The sequence below is a fragment of the Sarcophilus harrisii genome, chromosome 1 (assembly GCF_902635505.1).
Source record: "Sarcophilus harrisii chromosome 1, mSarHar1.11, whole genome shotgun sequence".
In the NCBI taxonomy this organism is placed as follows: Eukaryota; Metazoa; Chordata; class Mammalia; order Dasyuromorphia; family Dasyuridae; genus Sarcophilus; species Sarcophilus harrisii.
The window spans coordinates 700288035-700306521 of NC_045426.1; the positions used below are offsets into that span (position 1 = coordinate 700288035).

At 39.9% G+C, this 18487-nt stretch overlaps 1 protein-coding gene across 1 annotated transcript in view; it reads left to right on the forward strand.

Annotated features, from left to right (window-relative positions):
- Nucleotides 1-18487, forward strand: part of DAO (D-amino acid oxidase) — a 39493-nt gene that overhangs the window by 14745 nt on the left and 6261 nt on the right. Inside the window, 7 exon segments of the mRNA XM_003761140.4 lie at nt 1483-1678; nt 6979-7093; nt 9807-9883; nt 10088-10153; nt 11437-11491; nt 15149-15253; nt 16432-16514. Coding sequence (XP_003761188.2) covers nt 1491-1678; nt 6979-7093; nt 9807-9883; nt 10088-10153; nt 11437-11491; nt 15149-15253; nt 16432-16514 — 689 coding nt within the window. The 5' untranslated portion in view covers nt 1483-1490.

An 18487-nucleotide genomic window follows, 5' to 3' on the forward strand; every position in this document is an offset into this window, starting at 1 on the left:
TACAGAATAATACAACCCAGACCTAAGAATAAAAGCTTTTTTATTGATTGACTAACTAATGAAAGTTTACTTAGTGGCCATCTGGCCCAACTTATACTTGAACAAGGACTCCTTTTACAACATACCTACTACCCTCCATCTCCTCAAAGTTTGGAGACTCTCTCATTATAAGGAATGATTGAACCATCTATTTTTTGCATCTTCCACTCATTTTCCTTAGTTCTTGTCTTCCTGGGGCTAAACAAAACAAGATTAGTCCCTCTTTGACATCAACCCATCTGATCTCAAGACCCTTCACCTTAAAAGACTGACCTCTTCCATATAATTATTTAGCTCAAGTATCTTCTTAAATTGTGGCCCCCAGAAGGTAATGATATTTTGATTGCCTAGAGGGGTTGGCTAGCCAGTCAGCAAGCAATTATTAAGCACCTACTATATGCTAGGCATTGTCAAGCTCTGGAGGAAAAGAAAGCTCTTCATTTCAAGGAGTTCACAGTCTAATCTGGGAGATAACAGGCCAACAGCCATTTACACACAAACTATATGCAGGATAAATTGGATAAATCTTTAGAGGTGACCTAGGAAAATGGACCCAGAGCTGGAATGTAATAGGCCATTTGTCCAATCCCAAAATTTTATGGAGGAGGAAACTGGGACCCAGGGATGTTATGAGGCTTACTCTAGTTTGTACAAATCTAGAGTCAAACAAAGGTCTTCAGAGGTTGTCTAGTCCAACCTTCTCATTTAACAGATGAGGCAGATGAACCTGAGAGAGAGCAAGTGATTGCTCCACTGTCACACAGCTATTAAGGGTAAGAGATATGTCTTAGAGTAGGGAGTGCCCTTTAATCTAACTCCCTCCATTTTTGAAGAAGGAAATTTGAATTCTGAAGAATCAAATCATACTCATTTGCTCTTTGTTTTTCTTTTCTTTTTTTTTTTTTATTATAACTTTTTATTTACAAGCTATACGTATGGGTAATTTTTCAGCATTGGCAATTGCCAAACCTTTTGTTCCAACTTTTCCCCTCCTCGATGGCAGGTTGAACAATACATGTTAAATATGTTAAAGTATAAATTAAATACAATGTATATGTGTCCAAACAGTTATTTTGCTGTACAAAAAGAACTGGACTTTGAAATAGTGTACAATTAGTGTATGAAGGAAATCAAAAATGCAGGCAGACAAAAATAGAGGGATTGGGAATGTTATGCAATGGTTCACACTCATTTCACTGGGTTCTTTCCCTGGGCGTAGCTGGTTCAATTCATTACTGCTCTATTGCAACTGATTTGGTTCATCTCATTGTTGAAGAGGGCCACGTCCATCAGAATTGATCATCATGTAATATTGTTGTTGAAGTATATAATGATCTTCTGGTCCTGCTCATTTCACTACATTTGCTCTTTTCTCTTGGAAAGCAGTCAGTTCCCATTCTGTCTCACTTCTGAGGACGTCCCTCTTCTCTCCACTCCCTACAGCCTCCACGATGCGTGTGGTTGTGATTGGGGCAGGAGTGATCGGACTTTCCACGGCCCTGTGCATCCATGAACATTACCACCACACCCTACGGCCCCTGACCATCGAGGTATATGCTGACCGCTTCACTCCACTCACAACCAGTGATGGGGCTGCGGGCCTCTGGCAGCCCTACCTTTCAGAGAACCTACAGGAGAGGTGAGTAAGACCTGGAAAGAGCTTCACGAACTCAAGCAAAGTGAAATATACTGCATACAAGGTAATAGCAATGTTCTGGATGGCCAGCTGGAAAGACTGATACTCTCAACAATACAATGATCCATGACTACTCTGAAAAACTTGTGAGGAAAAATCCTCTCCATATCCAGAGAATTGATTGTGATTGAATACAGATTAAGCGTACTCTCTTTTTCTTTTTTAATTTTAATTTTTCTTGAAGTTTCATTTTAATTAGGGTGGGAGATCTAGGTTTTCTTTCATAACATGACTTTTATGGCAATGTTTTCCATAACTTCACATTCGGTTTCTTAATGGGAGCTGGGGGTGGGATAAGGGAGAGAATCTGGAACTCAAAAGTTTTAAAAAGAAATGTTTAAAAATTGTTTAAAAATGTAATTGGGGAGAATATTAAATATATATATATTTAATATATATAACATATTATACTAATATATTAATAAATAACACATTAATAAAGAAAATAATATTAATAAATTAATTAATTTTATTAAAATTAAAATTTAATTAATTAAAATTAATAAATTATATATATATTAAGGAGAGGTTGGGGCAGCTAAGTGGCACAGTGGATAGAGCCCCAGCCCTGAAGTCAGGAGGACTTGAGTTCAAATCTGGTCTCAGACACTTAACACTTTCTAGCTGTGTGACCCTGGGCAAGTCACTTAACTCCAATTGCTTCATTAAAGATAAATAAATAAATAAAAAAGGAGAGAGCAAGGAAAAGTAGGGAGGAGTGGGGTGGAGCTAGCAGCTTGAATGTACTTACCCGAGAGAGACAAGCACTGGTTATATCAATCTGCCCCTTGGCCACTGAGCATTTCAACTCATTTGCAGGAAAAATTATCTAATTGACGCCACAGTAATAACAGCAATACTCATTTCTACTGACTATGTGGAGGTCATTGTGGTGGCCCATCTGTCAGCATTTCTGTTACTCTGGGAACTTGCAGAAGACTTTTTTTTTTTACAAAAAGAATCAAATTGTCCAGAGACGGGGAAAAACACTAGTTCTGGAAACAGCAGAAAATACTTTTCATATTTTCCATCTATATATTCTTGGGCAAGTTACTTACCATGGTAAGCCTCAGTTTCTCTCAGTGTAAAACTGGTCTCTAAGGTCCTTTTCAGCCTCTGACCCTGAGCAAACCACTTAACATCACTGAGAGTCATAAAATGAGGGAGTTGGGTTAGTTTCTAAGGTCTCTGATCCTATGATCACAAGATGTAAATAGACCTTTATTATGGTATTGTTATTATTATTGATATTTTAACTCACCGGAGGGTGGTGTTGTCTAATGGTCAGAGCATCCAAGAATGACAAGAAGTCTCGGATTCAAATCCTATCTCCAGGACATATTGTTTATGTGACCACAGACTAGTCACTTATGTTCTGATTTATGCTCTATCTATTTCTTAAGTCCACAGTATAAAACGAGGTTACAAAGGCTAAGGAAGGAGACTGACTAACAAGATTTAGCTCTCAGTACCAAGGGTCTAAGCTGCAGAAGAAGGGTAGATTCACATAGGCCTCAGTTGAGGTAAGTGATGGGCATTGGGGCCTCAAGTGCAGTGGGCATCAGGGATGGGTGTCAGTGAAAGCCAAAGGTCACCCTTGAGTTGAATATACCCAAATTAGGGAGCCAATGGCCTAGTGGACAGAGAGCTGAGCTATAAGTCAGAAAGCTCTGAATTTGAATCCTCCTTTTTCCATTTACTAGCTGTGTGATGCTCAATAAGCCACTTCACTTTTCTGGGACCTCAGTTTTCTTAGCTATAAAATGGGCTAGTTGGATTCAGTGGCCTCGAAAGCTTTTCTAACAACCCTCTGACTCCCCCAAGCCCTTCCCTGTCAGGATGGGAGAGGTTTCCCCCTCAATAAACAACTCAAAAGGGCCCAAAGGTCATTTTTTTTTGCACTTATGAGGAGATAGATTCTTGCTCAGATCCATCTGAATGGTTTTTCATTTGTGCTGTTACAGACGAGGAAATGCTAGGGAAAGGAGGAGCGAGGAATGACAGCACTGAGCAGGAAAGGGGAACGGGGCCCAAACAGAGGCAGCCTGGTGCAAATGTGCCTCAGGGAGCTGAGAGATGAGGACAATCTCAATATAGGCCTGAATCCCTGAATACAAAATGTGGCTCTCAACTGAAGTCTTTTTGGCTATGAAAGCAAAAATAGAGACATACATGGGAAAAAACTCAGCAGAATTACTGTGGTTTGCTTTCCATTTATAGGATGGCACATTTAGTTGGTTGAAGAGGGTTCAGGAAGTCATATAGCCCAACCCCCTTCCCTTTATAGAGAAGGAAACTGAGGCTCAAAATTATTCGCCCAAGATTTCACAAAGCTTGTTCTTATTCAGTCAGATTTGACTCTACATGACCCTTTGGGCAGAGATACCAGAGGGGATTATCATTTCCTTGTCCAGTGTGTCCCCATTTTGCTGATGAGAAAATTGAGGAAAACTAGGTTAAGTGAGTTGCTCAAGATCACATAACTAGTAAGTAATTGAGGCTGGATTTGAAGGTTTCCCTGACTCTAAATCCTGTGTCCTTTCCTCCTAGTTTTTTTTTTAAGCCAGAACAATACAATCTTCTCAGTTTTATTCACAACTACAACTGTTCACATCCTCATCCTCGTTATTTCCATTGTTGCCAGCTCACTAATACTTTGATTCTAGTTCTCTCCTTTACTTCCCTGTGCTCATATTTTGTACAAGCCAATGGCTCTCAAAGCCCGGTCTGTGGCCTTCTGGGGATTCCCAAGATCTAGCCAGAGTCTCAAGGTCAAAGGTACCACTAGTGGCACCATAGTGCACAGATCACTAGGCCTGAAATCAGGAAGGTTCATGTTCCTGAGTTCAAATCCAGCTTCAAATACTGGCTGTATGATCAGGGGCAAGTCATTTCACTCTGTTTGCCTCAGTTTCCTCATCTGTACAGTGAACTGGAGAAGAAAATGGCAAACAACTCCAGCATCTTTTCCAATAAAATGTCACACAATGACAACAATTTAAAATCAAAATTATTTTTATGATAAGGCAAAGACATAATTTACTTACAAATACTCCTCCCTTTTCGAACTATGTATGTGTAGGAACCTGAATTTTCTTTTTTCTTTTCTTTTTTTTTTCTGAGGCAATTGGGGTCAAGTGATTTGCCCAGGGTCACACAGCTAGGAAGTGTCAAGTGTCTGAGGCCAGATTTGAACTCAGATTCTCCTGACTTCAGGGCTGGTGCCCTAGCCACTGCACCACCTAGCTGCTCTCTGAATTTTCTTTATGTACTTCACCAAAACCACATGTTACAATAGTTTAAATACAAAAGCAGATGGGAGGATTGCTCTATTTTCTCTTAAAGCCAGACATTGAAGAGATTTGCAAAAACACATAAAGCAATGCTATTTTATTCATTCATTTTTTTTAATTTTGGAAAATATTGCTATTTTTCATAAAACATGTTAACATGTAATAAATTTAACATTATTTTTGATAAATTATAAATTCATGTTTTAAAATGTTATCAGTTTTCATTTCTAATGTGTTTTGATTGTTTGATATAACCCACCTATGCACAAGCTCTTTGGGATCCTCAATAATTTTTAAGGGGTAAAAGGGTTCTGCAACCAAAAAGTTTGGGAATTGTTCCCATAAGCTATATTTTGGGGTGAGTAGGAGTACAATCTAGATTCAGACCAACACACAGCCATTCCCACTTTATTAACAATAATTACTTAATTGATGCAATAACTAATCCTAATAAATAAAATTATTAATTAATTAATCCCAGAAATTAATTAGGGAATTTCACAGAGGTGGAACTCATGTACAGTTACTTAAGGGATTGGTCCCTACTCATACAGGCAAAGAATGGTAGAAACACGATTCTATACCAGTTCTTTAACTCTAAATTCCAAATTGATCATTTACACTTTAGTGAGAATAAGTTCCTATTCTTTAGTGATAGAGGAAGAAAACCGGAGTACGGGGAATTTTGGCGAGAAGGGATTTGGAGTTAGGACCCCTGACTAATCGATTCAGAACTGGAGCAAGCCTTAGCTGTCATTGAGTCCAATTGACTCATTTGACAGATGAGGAAACTGAGGTTCAGAAGTATGATTTGATATGCCTTCAACATGAAGCCTTTTCTGATCCTCTCTGCTGTTAGTGAACCCCCTTCCCAAACCACCTTATATTTACTTTACATATATTCATTTATGTCCCTATATATATATATATATATATATATATATATATGTGTGTGTGTGTGTGTGTGTATACACATACATATATGTATATATATATACATAAATATAACTATATCCATATGGATACATGAACACCCATCAGGATATAGTTGTGGTTCTTCATTCTCAGAGGACCAAAATAATTTTGTTGGGGTCAAGGTGCAGTGTGCCCAATTGTGGCTGATCAGACCAATACAAGTTTGGAAGGAAGTGGGAAACAAATGTTCCTTGTGAACATCCGGAGTGGAGATGACTCTAGATCTGAGCAACTTGCATTACTGTTGAGCTACTGCACTTCTGCTGTGCTCCTAGAGCATGGGGCTTTCTTTGCTGTGGGCAGGCCGTGCTGGCTGGTCCTGTAACGGAGTTTCCCATGTCACGATATAAATCTGATAAAATGTAAACTCTTTGAGGGGAGGGGATCTTTCATTCCTTGTCTGTATCCCCAGTATCTAATACAGTGCTTCCTGGTGCTTAATAAATGTTGCACAAATAATAAGCACTGAATGTTTGCACTCAGGATCTCTGGCTTCAGGTTCTGTTCTTTTCCCATAGAATCATACTGCCTCTAGGAGGCTACAATTGGGTGCAGCTGGGCAAGAGTGAGTGATGTCAGGTTATGGGGGGGTGGTACACAAAATGAGAGCAGAGGAATCCTGACAGAGTTAAGTGAACACAACAGGCTGGACTCCATGGGCTCTGAGGTCCTGTCAGGTCTAGATCTTGGGATCTTTTATTTCCCTGGGCTTAGTTTCCTCATCTGTAAAATGGAGGGGTTGGACTTGATGGTCTTCAAGGTCCCACACAGCTCCAGATCTAGGATCCATTGACCATTGAACATGTCTAGCTGGTTTCTAAGGCCTTCTCCAGCCCCATCCCTTTTCAGGTCAACCCTGACCAGCTCACCACTCTACTGAGAGCCCTTCTTGGGGCTAGCACAAGGAGATGAGCTGGCAGCTACTCCCACTGTTGTTTCCATCCCCTTTTCTGATGTCTGTGTCTGTCCTTGCAGGGCTTGGAACCAAAAGACCTTTGACTACCTACTGGGTTACATCAGTTCTCCAGAAGCCAAGAAAATGGGTCTGTTCCTCCTCTCGGGCTACAATCTCTTCACTAAAGCTGTCCCAGTAAGTCAACTTGACCACTGCTCTGGGAGGGAGGGAATCTTCCTTGGAAACAGCAAAGAATGAAAAACCAAAAGGGAGGCTCATCAAATGGAATGGTGGAACAGTTAGTATGTAAAAATGTGATGGGATATGATTGGGCTGTAACAAAAGATGAAGGAGATGGTTTGGGAGAAAACTGGGAAGACTTTTGTGAACTGATGCAAAATGAAGTGAGCAGAATCAGGAGAACAATTTATAGAATAACAAGAATATTGTGGAAATAAGCAACTCTGAAAGACTTAGAAACTCTGATCAATGCAATAACTACCCACCATTCCAGAGGACCAGAGATGAAATGTGTTGCTATCTAAAATGTGTCTGGATAGAAGAGGATATATTTAGGATACAATTACTGTTATGCCACAGTTTCCTTTAATTGCTTTGCTTCAGTTTCCCTGAATTATTCTGCCTCAGTTTCCCTAAATTGTTCTGCCTCAGTTCCTTGAATTGTTCTGCCTCAGTCTCCCTGGTTGCAACCCCCCTTCCTCATCATTAGGACAGATATAAATTAGGGTTGGGAGGCCTGACCACTAGCATTCCATAGAGCCATAAACTACAGATGGTTAATCTCAGATGGGGGTGGGGGGGAATATCTCTATCTCAGACTGAGTGGCTCCCAGCCCTCCCAACTTATCAGGATTTATGATCCTTCCTTACCCCCAACCTGTCAGAACCGAATTTATGGTCCGTTCCTGGAAGTTCCTGCTCACCAGTGCTCACCCCCACCCTGCTTTGTTTCCCTGATCGCTGGAGCCCTATAAAAATCCCTGGAATCCATCACTCGCTGCTGGATGCTTTGAGACATGAGTCCAATTCAGCCGCTAGGGGTAACATGGATCCTATTTTGCCCCCAGCCCAATTTCTCCCTCTCAAATAAAATATTAAAAACTCTCTAATCTCTATCTTGCCTTAGTTTCTCTGGGATTACATTACTATGGAAATAATACAGTCAAGAGGGGATGAGGGTCTGGATTAGATGGGGCTGGGACACAATAACAATAATAACAAGCAATTATATAAAGCTTTAAGGGTTACAAAGGATTTTAATAATATTATCTTTATAATAGCTAACGTTCATATAATGCTTACTATGTGTCAGTCATTGGGCTAAGTGCTTTATAATTATTATCCCTTTTTATCCTCACAACAACCCTGGCAGGGAGGTGTGATTATTATCCCCATTTTACAGATGAGGAAATTGAGGCAAAAGTTGAGTCACTTGCCTGAAGTCACAAAGCTCAGGTCTTTGTGATTCTAGTATTGCTTATATTCTTTATCGCTCTGGAAAGTAGAATTAATGCCAGTGATAGAGAAGATATACTACCACACAGATTTAGGTACAATGCAAACATAATTAAGCTGGACTTGGAATAAGAAAGATATGGGTTCAAAATATGCTTCTGAAACCTACTGTGGTAGAAAGGAAAGAATGCTAAACTGAGTCCCAGGACTGGAATTCCAATCCCAGTTCTTTCACTTTTACATGTGTGATACTGGCCAAGTCCCTTTATCTTATGGCTTAAATTTGCCTATCTAGAAAATGGATTTAAATGGCTTCTTGGATCCCTTCCAGCTCTAGATACAAGATAATCCTTGCTGTGTCACCTTAGGTTATTTGCTTAACTTCCCTGAGCTAGCCTCAATTTTCTCATCTATAAAATGGTGACAATAATCCCCCTAGCACTTATGTCCCAAAGTTGTGGTGAGACTCAACTGAGATAAATTCATGAAAAGTACTTTGCAAACTTTAAATCATTTTAGAAATGTCAGCTACTATTATAAGGAAGAAGGTCCTCATGGAGCTGTCTATAAATATGATGGGCTACCTTAGCCCATTCCTGGAAATTTTCAAGTAGGATCCTGGTGACTGCTTTTTTTCTGTCTGACATTTAGATTTTATATATATATATATATATATATATATAATATATAGACATATATATTATATATATATATATACATATATATATATTTATACATATACATACACACACATATATAATTATATATAATATGGCCTCTTCCTCCCTTTCCATTCTTCTTACACTTTGCTTTCCAGCCAGAAATTTTGTGATTAAACCATACTGACCTCTCTTGTACATTTTAGACTCCCTCTTCTGTCTCATTACCATTTCTGGAAATCTTTTCCTCTTCACTTTCATGTGATGTGATGAAATCCCCAGTTCCTTTCAGGATTCAGTTCAAGTATCATTGTTATTGTTTATCCCTTGTTCTCATTCTCAGAGAAGACCAGGACAGCTTGATTTGCAAGTGAATTGGATTTGGGTGATGGTGGGCTGTGCAAAGTCACCAGATCACTTTCTTCTCTGGAGTCATCTGGGTCTAGTGGCCGGTTCTAGATCAGGATGACTGGAGGTGGCCCCAGAGGAGTTCAAGTATCAATCTTCCCCTTCCAAGCTCCTTTGTATCTATTTTGAATACATTGTAGTGGATGATTACATTGTGCCCCCCATAAGATGTAATCTTTTGGAGGGCAAGAGCTATTTTTGCCTTTTTTTCCCATCGCAGAGCTTAGTATATAGTCCCTGGTGCCCACTGAGAACCCAGACACAATGTGCTTTTTGGTTGCTTGATATAGAAAATATCTGAATGGGTGGGAGTTCATTAGAAACTTTCTTTAGAGTTGATGAGGCCATAATTTTTCCCTCTGTAGGATCCCACCTGGAAGGACACAGTTCTGGGGTTTCGGAAACTGACATCCCGAGAGCTCGATCTGTTTCCTGGTTACAGGTAGGACTGATGGAATAATTTAATTTATTAAATTAAAAATATTTAATTTAAAGTAAAATTATAATATCTGCTCATAATTGTTTATATTTCAAGTGTATTTGCACAAAAAGGACAAATTATAGTAAAGTGATTTTTAAAATTTACAATAATTTTTGTGCTTGTTCCCTCTTAACCTCTCCTTTCTTTTGCTCCTCACTGTTTTAGCTATGGGTGGTTCAATACTGCAATGATCCTGGAGGGCAAGAGCTACCTGCCCTGGCTTACCCAGAGGTGAGTGTTCCCCCATCCCCATCAGGAACACAGCAGGCTTGAAATTCAGTCTCTCAGTCTTTTATTATTATTATTTATTTTTAGGTTATACCTATATATTCATTTTTTATATATTTCCATGTGAGTCATGTTGAGAGAGAAAAATCAGAACAAAAGGGAAAACAACAAGAAAAAAAAAAAAACAGAAGGAAAAAAAAGTGAAAATAATATTCACATTCAGCCTCCATAGTTGTCTCTGGATGCAGATGGCATTTTCCATCCAAAATTTATTGGAATTGGAATTCTTTTTTAAAGAATCAAGCCTATCATAATTATTGCACAAATTTGTTGCTCTGTACAATGTTTCCCTGGTTCTGCTTGCTTCGCCCAGCATCAGTTCGTGTAAATCTTTCCAAGCCTTTCTAAAATCAATCTGCTCATCATTTTCTATAGAACAATATTCCATTACTTTTATATACCATAACTTATTTAGCTGTTCCCCAATTGATGGGCATCTATTCATTTTCTAGTTCTTTACCATTAGCAAAAAGGATGCTACAAATATTACTGCACATGTGGGTTCTATTTCCTCTTTTATGATTTCTTTCAGGTATAGATCCAGACTGCTGGATCAAAGAGTATGCACAATTTGATAGTTTTTTGGTCCAAATTGCTGTCCAGAATGGTTGGATCATTTCACAACTCCACAACAATGTATTAGTGTCCCAGTTTTCCCACATCCCTCTAACATTTATCATTATCTTTTCCTCATCTTATCTAATCTGAGGGGTGGGGGGGTGTAAATTGTTTTAATTTACATTTCTCTAATCATTATTGATTTAGAGCATTTTTTTCATATGACTAAAGATGTCAGCCTCTCAGTCTTAGGACGATATCTATTGTCCCCAAAATAATACAGTATTGTATTTAAAAGACCCAAGAGTGATTCCATCTTTGCAGCCTGACTCCAAAGGGCAGAAATTGAAGCAGAGGGTAGGTGCTACAAGGGGACAGATTTAAGCTTGGCTCCATTAGCACCTTCTCTATCGGGCCAATTTAGGAGGTATCCACTAGACCTGGACCGCTTCAGACAAATAGAAGATGGCCACTTGTTGTTTCAGTCTGTGTTTGATTAGATGCCTCTGAGATCTCTTCAGCCTCAGAGATACCGGGACTCTGTCTGAAGGTCTTCCCTATACCAAGATGTCCAGTGGAAGGGAAGTTCCTTGAGCAGAGAGAGAGACTGGGCAGGATTCTGGCTTTGTGACTGACTAGCCACCTTCTGCTGAAACATTGTCTTGCAGGTTAACTGAGCGGGGAGTCAAGTTCTTCCTGAGGAAAGTGCAGTCCTTTGAGGAGGTAAATCGAGGAGGGAGAATGGATTGGTTAATGGTGGGAGGCTCCTAGGGCTGTTCTTTTTTCTTTTTTTATTATAGCTTTTTATTTACAAGTTACATGCATGGGTTATTTTACAGCATTGACAATTGCCAAACCTTTTGTTCCAATTTTTCCCCTGCTTCTCCCCACCCCATCCCCTAGATGGCAGGTTGACCAATACATGTTAAATATGTTAAAGTATAAGTTAAATACAATATAAGTATTCATGTCCAAACAGTTATTTTGCTGTACAAAAAGAATTGGACTCTGAAATAGTGTACAATTAGCCTGTGAAGGAAATCCAAAATATAGGGATTGGGAATTCTATGCGTGGTTCATACTCATCTCCCAGAGTTCTTTCCCTGGCATAGCTGGTTCAGTTCATTACTGCTCTATTGGAACTGATTTGGTTGATCTCGTTGCTGAGGATGGCCTGGTCCATCAGAAATGATCATCATATAGTATTGTTGTTGAAGTATATAATGATCTCCTGGTCCTGCTTATTTCACTCAGCATCAGTTCGTGTAAGTCTCTCCAGGCCTCTCTGAAATCATCCTGTTGGTCATTTCTTACAGAACAGTAATATTCCATAACATTCATATACCACAATTTACCCAACCATTCTCCAACTGATGGGCATCCACTCAGTTTCCAGTTTCTGGTCCCAAGGCTGTTCTTGATTCTAGTTGCCTCCCCTCCCTTAGGATCCAGAACCCTCCAATTCAGCAGGCTTCTGGTTTGCAGAAACCCCTTTTCCTGACTTCTCAGGACTTTCCATTATGGACGGTGGGCTCCTGGCAGACAGGGGATGCTTCTGTATTTCTTTGTAGTCCAAGTACCTAATTAACACAGTCCCTGGCACTTGTTGTTCAGCCTTTTTAAGTCAAACATGACCCCATTTGGGGTTTTCTTGGCAAAGACACTGGAGTGATTTGCCATTTCTTTCTTTGGCTCATTTTATAATCAAAGGAATTGAAGCAAATAAGGTGAAGTGACTTGTCCAGTGTCACACAGCTAGTAAACGTCTGAGGCTAGACTTGAATTCAAGGGGGCTCCAGGCCTGGCACATAGTAGATGCTTAATAAATATTAGTTGATTAAGTGATTGATACCTACTCTGTATGTATGTACTTAGTATAATATAGTATAGTACCTGTATATATTCCCTAGTATTATCTGTATTTACATAGTTATTTGCATGCTGTCTGGCCAAGTAGACTATACGCTCCTTGAGGCCTGGGACTGTTTTTGCCTTTCTTTATATCCTCAGGGCTTAATGGGGCCCTCTCTTTCTCTCTCTCTCTATCTCTTTCTGTATGTTCTTTTACTTCATACATTTATAGTTACATTATCACAAAATGGATGATCAATAATCTTGAGATTAAAGAAGGGCAGAGAAAAGCTTAATTTATTTTTATTTTTTATTTTTTTTGCTGAGGTAATTGGGGTTAAGTGACTTGCCTAGGGTCACACAGCTAGGAAGTATTAAATGTCTGAGGTTAGATTTGAACTCAGGTCATCCTAACTTCAGGGCTGATGCTCTATCCACTGCATCACCTAACTGCCCCCAAAGCTTAAAGTCTTAAAATACAGCAAAACCATTATTTTTGGCATTAAAACATGCCAAAAATCCATCAGTGACAAACTTAGGTAATAACGTCTGTCAACAAAATGGTATTTTTCTTCATATTCTGTCATAAAAGTTCCCTGGTAAATAGTTAAAATGAAATGAAGGAAATCGGTCTGGTTTTTGCTTTAATTGGAAGAAGAATTACACCTCTCTGGTCTTATATTGACAATCCAGTCATGAATTTTCCTGGTTCTTGCTACCAGTTTATAAGAGGCCATGTGGGTACATGTGCACTATCTACACAGAGGCAGACAAATAATGGATTGATTTTCTTTCTTAAAAACCTTGTCCCATAAACTTGACAGAAAAATCAATAAAGCAATAACATGGGGCACGTCAAGTGCAATAGTTGCTTAATAATAATGCTTGTAGTGGAAAGCATATTGGTTCTGAAAGCAGAGGACCTGAGGTCAACTGCTCATTCTGTGCCCTTTTTTGTGTAACTGTGGACAAAAACAACCATCATTTACACAGTGCTTACATTTTTCTCTTCCGAAACACGCACACAAAATAAACTCTACCCTGAGCATTTCCATAGCCAAGTAGAACACAGAATGAGTATTGTTTATTATGTTGTGTATTTAAAGTGGCTTTCGGACAGCTACGTGGTACAATGGATAGCACGCCAGGCCTTGGGTCGGGAAGACTTGAATTCAAATCCAGATTCAGACACTTACTAGCTGTGTGATTCTGGACAAGTCATTTCACCCTGTTTGCCTCAGTTTCTTCCTCTGTAAAATGAACTGGAGAAAAAAAGAGGCAAATCACTCCAGTATTTTTGCCAAGAAACCCCCAAAGGGGTCATGAAGGGTCCAACACAACTCAACAACTACTACAGACTTCAGACATTTAAATAAACTTCACAACAGTCCTTTATTATGAGTCTTAATAATTTCCATTTTAGAGCAAGAAAACTAAAACTCAAAAGGTCAAGTGACTGGAGGCATTTGGGATATGAAGGAAAAACCATTGAGTCTCTATCCAAGGATCTAAGTTCAAATCCAACCTTTAACTGTTACTGACAGTGTGGACAAGTCAGTCAATCTTCCCGGGTCTCAGTTTCCTTATCAACAAAATGAATAATAGGTTGGACTAAACACCCTCTCAGGTCCCTGGTTAGGAACCTCCCCTCTGCCCCATCCCCTTAAGACTCTTCTGTCTTCGTTCCAAGGTGACATCACAAAATGGATGATCAATAACCTTGAGATTAATGAAGGGCAGAGAAAAGCTTAATTATTTTTATTTTTATTATTATTATTTTTTACTGAGGCAATTGGTGTTAAGTGACAATTTCAGAGAAATTGTCTAGTGCTTAGGGACCGTGTGTCAAACCCTCTGCCATCCCTGCTCCAAACTCAGTGAAAGCAGGGAAACCAGCCACCCAGAAAAGAGGGAAAGAAGCCAAAGTGAGATCAGGGGGAACCTCAGTTCTATTTTATTATTAAACACACAAAACCTTGTGTTTAGTTGCTGGCTCTTTTATCTCAATTCAACTTGATTCGATCCAATTAGCATTTATTAAATGCTACCTAGTTATTATTCTTATTATACACAATAATATTATTATTTTATAAGGAAACCAAGATTCAACATTAAGGGATTTGTAAACATGGCAAGAATTTGTGGATTATTTTGTTTATTATAAAACACATAAAACCTTGTGTTTAGTTGCTGGCTCTTTCACCTCAACTCAACTTGATTCAATCCAATCAGCATTTATTAAATGCCTACTGTGTGCCAGGTACTATGCCAGGGATGGAGGATGTAAAGAAATCAGTCCCTGCCTTCAAAGAACTTATAGTCAGCTGGTACTGCTAAATCTGGTGATTAATGACAACATTAAGTTGTTAAATTCAGAATAATTTTAAAAAGGATAATGGAGCATCAGGTTCAGTCCCTGAAAATTTCACTCTTCCTGTCTGGGGCAAACCTTGATGGGGGTGGATCTGGGGAATAAACCTTGATGGGATGGATCCAGGGGCAGAAACCCCATATGTCATTTGTCCTCAGGTGGCAAGAGAAGGGGCAGATGTCATCATCAATTGCACCGGGGTGTGGGCTGGGAATCTGCAAGCTGACCCTTTGCTGCAACCTGGACGGGGTCAGGTCCTCAAGGTGGGTCTGGCGGCCGGGGTGTCGGGGAGCAGTGGTGGCAAAAGAGATTTCCTTGCGTCATGCCCCAGGGTCCAGGGCCTGGGGGATTAGATTGACCTCTGCGGGCTTTGATGGAAAGTCTTTCAGAGAGGAGGCTGGAAGTGTTCAGAGAAAGGGCTGGCTTGGAGAACTGTGGGAAGGAAGGACAGAAGCTGGAAGACTGACTCAAGCTGGCACCTTAGGGTTCTGTTCTCAGCTAGGGGTAGGTGGAGTATGGGAAAACATGGTAAGGGAGAGAATGGGGGGGCAAGAAGAAGGGGCAGCTATCTGGCATTCACACTCCATGGGAGAGCAAGAAGGATGATTTTTTTTCTAGTAAATTTATTTATTTTTAGTATACATTACTTTATGAATTAGGCTGGGAGAGAAAAAACAGAGCAGAAGGGAAAAACCATAGGAGAGATTAAAAAAACAACAACAGAAAAAAGAAGTGAATATCGCATATGTTGATGGGTGCAGATGGCATTTTCTGTCCAAAATCTATTAAGATTGCCTTGGAAAGAAGGGTGATTTAAAAAAAAAATGAACACCTAGAGGTTTAGGATCAGAAAATCCCACTTTTTAGAACGCAGAGACATATTATGGAACAAGTTATGACAAATGATAGAGTGGAAGGAGCATAGACTCTGACATCTGAAATTTACAAACTGTCAGGTCACTTCTCTGAACCTCAGTCTTCTTTTCTGAAAAAAAGTTGCCTATATCTCTGAGTTGTTATAAGAAAAGCCCTTTGTAAACTTCACGACACTACAGAAATAGGTGATAGGGTTATAGTAAAGGCTCCATGGGAAATCACACCTTTCTACATGGAGCGGAGAAGAGTTTGAGAATTTTTTGTCCTTGCCGAGGATCTACTAATGACTTTTTCTGGCTCCGCCACAGCTGTCCATCTAGGAAGATTTAGAGTGAGCCTCCACCTGTTTTCAATGTTGGGGAGACATGGTTCCCAAAAGAAGCTGGGGAAGCAGGGCCTTACAGAGAGTGTAGCCAGTGTGAGCTTCTCCATAAGTCAGGACCCCTGGGGGAACTCAGGGTACTGGACCAAGAAATGTCGTCCTACTTAGTCCGGATGGAGTCTCTGGTCATGATGTACGGGTGGGGCGAGGCCGTCCAAAATCTTTTCCTTCTGTGCCATTCAGGTATTTGCCCCTTGGATGAAGCACTTTATTATCACTCATGATTCAGATGCTGGGATCTACAAGACTCCCTATATCATCCCAGGGTAAGGTGGGAAGTTGGGGGTGGGAAGAGAGCAAAGTAGGCCTCCATAACCTTTCATAATGGGGCTACCCCATGAACTGTCCTCCAAGATTGGGGATCTCTGTCCAGCTTGATGTTACCCTTTTCCTAGACACACACAAAGTCAGAGAGAGACGAGACTTCATCTAGTCTAATCTGACCATGAATACAAATCCCATCCTCTGCAGGCTGATCTCCAATGGAGGAGGAAGAGCCTGTTCTCTCTCTAGACAGCTCTTTCCACAGTTCTCATTGTTGGGAAATATTTTCCTGATGTCAAGCTCAAAGTTTCCTTTTTGAGATTATCACTAATTCTGCACTCTAGGGTCAAGTAGAATTGGTGAGAAAGGCCCAGCCAACCAGACTCTGGGAACAGGGGTAGATTGAACAATGAATGAATCCATTCTTTTTGATTTATAATGATGGAAGCAATGGTCATGGTGACAGTGATAATCATGGTGATGATGCTGGTGATGATGGTGGTGGTGATGGTGTGGATGGTTGCATTGATACTGATTACCCACTGACGTGTGGTGAAGTGAAAGTTATACTCATGGTGCTGGTAGTAATTATAGCGTTAGTGATGATGGTAATCGTTATGGTGGGGGTGGTAACAGTAATGTTGGTGGAGGTACTGACAGTGATCACAACAGTCATAGTGTTGATGGTGATGATGGGGTTGCTGGTGATGGTAATAATTATGGGGATGATGGGATTGGTAGTGATGGTTATAGTTATGGGGATGATGGGATTAGTGGTGATGATAATAGTTATGGGGATGATGGGATTGGTGATGATGGTAATAGTTATGGAGATGATGGAATTGGTAGTGATGGTAATAGTTATGAAGGCAGTGGTATTGGTGGTTGTGTTTGTGGTGATAGAGATGACATATTGGTGACAGTGATAATTGTAGTGATGGTAGTGTAAGTGATGATAATGGTGCTGGGGGTGATGATGGTGACACTGGTAATGATGTAGGTATTAATGGTAAAAGTGACACAGTCATGGTGCTGGTAGTGATTAGTGGTGTTAGTAATAGTCATGGTGCTGGTGCTGGAGCCGGGGATGATAATAGTTATGACTATGGTAGTGATGGCAGTGACAGAAGTGATGGTGATGGCAGTGGTGGAGATGAGAGTCTTGGTAATGGTGACAGTGACAGTCATGGTCACAGTAGTGGAGATGATGGTGTTGAGCGGTGATAGTGAAAGCCGTGGTGATGATGTTAAGTGTTGATGTTGGTGGTTATGCTGGTGGTAGAAAGATAAAAGTGGTAATGGTGACAGTGATGACGATGATAACGGTCATGCAAGACCCCAGTGCTCCTTTTTCATCCTGAATTTCTGGCTAGATCTTATGCTCCTCCCTTTCAATACTCAATATTTCCATCAAGCTTCTGCACCCACTGTTCCATATTTTACCATCTCTCTTCCTTAGCTCACTCTGCTGATTATAGTTGGGATATTCTACTCACTCTCTGCCTATTAAAATTTTTTTTATAACTTTTTACCTTTTTTATTATTGTAGCTTTTTATGACAGAACACACGCATGGGTAATTTCTCAACATTGACCCTTGCAAAACCTTCTGTCACAACTTTTCCCCTCCTTCCCCCCACCCCCTCCTCTAGATGGCAGGTAGTCCCATACATGATAAACATGTTAAAGTATATCTTAAATGCAATATATGTGTATATATTTATACAGTTCTCTTGTTGCACAAGAAAAAGCAGATTTAGAAAGAAGATAAAAATAACCTGGGAAAAAAAACAAAAATGTAATCTGCCTATTAAATTTCCATGATTTGGAACCCAAGTCAAATGCCTCCACCTCCATGAAGACTTCTTTTTCATGGATGATTTTCCCCTTGTCCTCCACAAAGTTCTTTACATGCACCCCTTTTATGAACCTTTCATAAGATATTATGAATACTCATCCCTTGCCACATGGATACT